This window comes from Aplysia californica, unplaced genomic scaffold (genome assembly GCF_000002075.1).
Source record: "Aplysia californica isolate F4 #8 unplaced genomic scaffold, AplCal3.0 scaffold01358, whole genome shotgun sequence".
Classification (NCBI taxonomy): Eukaryota; Metazoa; Mollusca; class Gastropoda; order Aplysiida; family Aplysiidae; genus Aplysia; species Aplysia californica.
In genome coordinates, this window is record NW_004798628.1 from 46578 (window position 1) to 50092 (window position 3515).

The 3515-nt window shown below is 47.1% G+C and overlaps 1 protein-coding gene across 1 annotated transcript in view; it reads left to right on the top strand.

The window, feature by feature from the left end:
• The window catches only part of LOC101853598 (WD repeat-containing protein 90), a gene marked incomplete at its 3' end in the record, with an annotated part of 47229 nt that overhangs the window by 31593 nt on the left and 12121 nt on the right, over nt 1–3515 (top strand). Inside the window, 3 exon segments of the mRNA XM_035973525.1 lie at nt 1400–1555; nt 2743–2924; nt 3087–3290. Coding sequence (XP_035829418.1) covers nt 1400–1555; nt 2743–2924; nt 3087–3290 — 542 coding nt within the window.

A 3515-nucleotide genomic window follows, 5' to 3' on the forward strand; every position in this document is an offset into this window, starting at 1 on the left:
AAAGACTTCTCTGTTGACACCCACCCCTTGGCGCTCATATGACCTTATGCAGTTGGGAGCGCCGTAAAACCCTCTACTATAAAAAAAAAAGGAGGCCTTAAGGGCACTCTAACATTATTTCTGTGCCTTTGGCGAAACTTACGACATGAGTTGGTGGTGAGGAAACGTTCAATACAAAAAGCTCTCTGCTCTTTACTAATCTTAACCATGATCTCAGCAGGCAAAGGAAACTTGAGAAAATCTATCTGCAAACTTCTACTGGCCTGTTAGACTACTGTAGTATGTAATATGGCGCAATCGTTAGGATTTCTAGTGGTAGGCCTAATGCGAACTAGTGTGTCGTGTCACACAAACGGGGAAATAGCTGGAAATAGGAAACTATTCTGTGGATTTTTCACAAATAAATATCTGACAAATTCCTTTTCACTTCCTAATGTTGTGTACAAATTTGAAACGCAAAACTCGAGTGTGGAGGAAAATATTAACCAAAAAAAGGTTGTACAGTTTTTTGGATCTCCCTGTATTTCTGGTAATGAAAGATTGGATGGTTAGTTTCTTTTTTCTGATGTCAAGTTCTGTTGTTGGATTTATTTTTCTTATCTGTCTTTGTAGCTGATTGCTGAAGAGAGAGAGAGAGAGAGTGTCTCTCCTTTTCTCTCTCTCTCTCTCCCTCCCTCCCTCCCACTCTTTCTCTCAGCCCCTCCTCCCCCATCCCTCTCTCCTTCCCGTCCCGTCCCTCCCTCTGTACAACTGCACTGTACCAGCAAGGTCCCAGTGTGTCTCTGTGTGTCGTTGTTGTTGTTATACACGCGTGTGATGTGTCTCTGTGTGTTGTTGTGACACACGCGTGTGGTGTGTCTCTGTGTGTTGTTGTTGTGACACATGCGTGTGATGTGTCTCTGTGTTGTCGTTGTTGTGACACGCGTGTGATGTGTCTCTGTGTTGTCGTTGTTGTGACACGCGTGTGATGTGTCTCTGTGTTGTCGTTGTTGTGACACGCGTGTGATGTGTCTCTGTGTTGTCGTTGTTGTGACACGCGTGTGATGTGTCTCTGTGTTGTCGTTGTTGTGACACGCGTGTGATGTGTCTCTGTGTTGTCGTTGTTGTGACACGCGTGTGATGTGTCTCTGTGTTGTCGTTGTTGTGACACGCGTGTGATGTGTCTCTGTGTTGTCGTTGTTGTGACACGCGTGTGATGTGTCTCTGTGTTGTCGTTGTTGTGACACGCGTGTGATGTGTCTCTGTGTTGTCGTTGTTGTGACACGTGTGTGATGTGTCTCTGTGTTGTCGTTGTTGTGACACGCGTGTGATGTGTCTCTGTGTTGTCGTTGTTGTGACACGCGTGTGATGTGTCTCTGTGTTGTCGTTGTTGTGACACACGTGTGATGTTCCCCCACAGAGGAGGTGTCGACCAGAGCGGAGATAATGAGTGTGGACGACGAGGAAGAACTGACTGCCCACCAGGGGGCGCCGCTGTTTCCCCGGCCCGCCACCACGTCTATCTCTCCACGCTCAGATGACATCGACGCTCTCAGCTCCATCCACGGAGCCAGTGGTCAGTGGTTGTCTGTCTGTACAAGTGTCACTCCCTGGTCCTTTGTCTGTACAAGTGTCACTCCCTGGTCCTCCTTTGTCTGTACAAGTGTCGCTCCCTGGTCCTTTGTCTGTACATGTGTCACTCCCTGGTCTTCCTTTGTCTGTACAAGTGTCGCTCCCTGGTCCTTTGTCTGTACATGTGTCACTCCCTGGTCCTTTGTCTGTACAGGTGTCACTCCCTGGTCCTCCTTTGTCTGTACAAGTGTCACTCCCTGGTCCTTAGTCTGTACAAGTGTCACTCCCTGGTCCTCCTTTGTCTGTACCAGATGTGTTCTTTTAGCTCCATGGCAGGTCCATCGTCCATTTTTGTGCCTTACAATGTAGTTGCCGGTGTCGTAACCTTCGTGTGAGATTCGTCAAAATCATCCTAATCTTTCTGTGAGAGGCATTGTTTCGACGTCACCTCGCCAAAAGTGAAAACACAGCACTGTTCTTTAAGTGAAAGCTTGTTGTAAATCAACAACTTTGTTCAGACAAATGTTGTAAATCTAAAACTGTGTTCTGACAAATGTTGTAAATCAATAACTGTGTTCAGACAAATGTTGTAAATCTATAACTGTGTTCAGACAAATGTTGTAAATCTATAACTGTGTTCAGACAAATGTTGTAAATCTATAACTGTGTTCAGACAAATGTTGTAAATCTATAACTGTGTTCAGACAAATGTTGTAAATCTATAACTGTGTTCAGACAAATGTTGTAAATCTATAACTGTGTTCAGACAAAATACAAATGAATCCCAACAAAGTAAGGGGAAGTCCCGTTGAACCAATATTTGTGCAGCCACCACTTCGGTTTAGCCAGGTTTTTTATTTGTGTCGCAGTGTGGTGGAATCAGGCGCTCGTCAAAATAAGGAAATCGAAGAAACTGACATTTCCATTGGGTAATTTTTATCAATTTGGGGGGGGGGGTCTACACCTTTTATATCCATTAAAAAACATATTCCTTCATGACCAACTTTTCGTTGATACCAATAACTCCCTCTGCCCAACATTGACGAGCGCCCGATTCCAACGTGTGGCGACGACACATTTAGAGAAATTGCTCTCATCGGAGAAAAACGTCGGAGCTTTTTGTTTTCTTTGGGTTGACCTGTTTTCAGATTAATCAAGTTTGATTTGAGCGGACTCCACGTCATGTTTCAGACTCAGAAGACACGCCAGCTGTTGTATCTTCGAACCACAAGGTCTCCGGTGAGCCAGGCGGGCGGGGCAGAGGTCCAGTGGGTGTTGACCACAGACCTGGCAGAGGTCCAGTGGGTGTTGACCACAGACCAGCGAGGCACGACCCACGCGCTGACACGAAGGACCAGTACGTCGCTGATCAGGTCAGTCCAAAGGGAAAGGTTTCAGCCTAAGGGCTGCTGTCATCCATTGGTTCGTCCAGTGTTGCACGTTCTGTTATTTCTGTTCTCTGGTGAGTGTTTCCATGTATTGAAAGAAGAAAACTGCAGCTGTTAGAATTCCTTCTTTTTTTCCCTTTCCAAAAGAACATGTCTAATGGACCTACAGCCCAGAGTGACCTTCACACGTGGTCAGAGCCGGGGGTCAACGGGACCGCCCACCCAGACGTCTCACGGGGCTTACAAGGGAGGAAACTGACAGGACAACAGCCTCGTGTGGACGGAGTTATCTGCCCACCATCTGCGTTTGTTCATTACCGCCTGAAGGACAAGGCTCACGGAGTGGCTCAGGTGAGTCAAGCACTCCCCCCACACTCACACACACACTCACACTCACACACACACACACTCGCACACACACACACACACACACACACACACACACCCCAACACTCACCTCACGGAGTGGTTCAGGTGAGTCAAGCACTCCCCACCACACTCACACACACACGCACACTCACACTCACACACACACTCACACTCACACACACACACACACACACTCCCCCCCACACA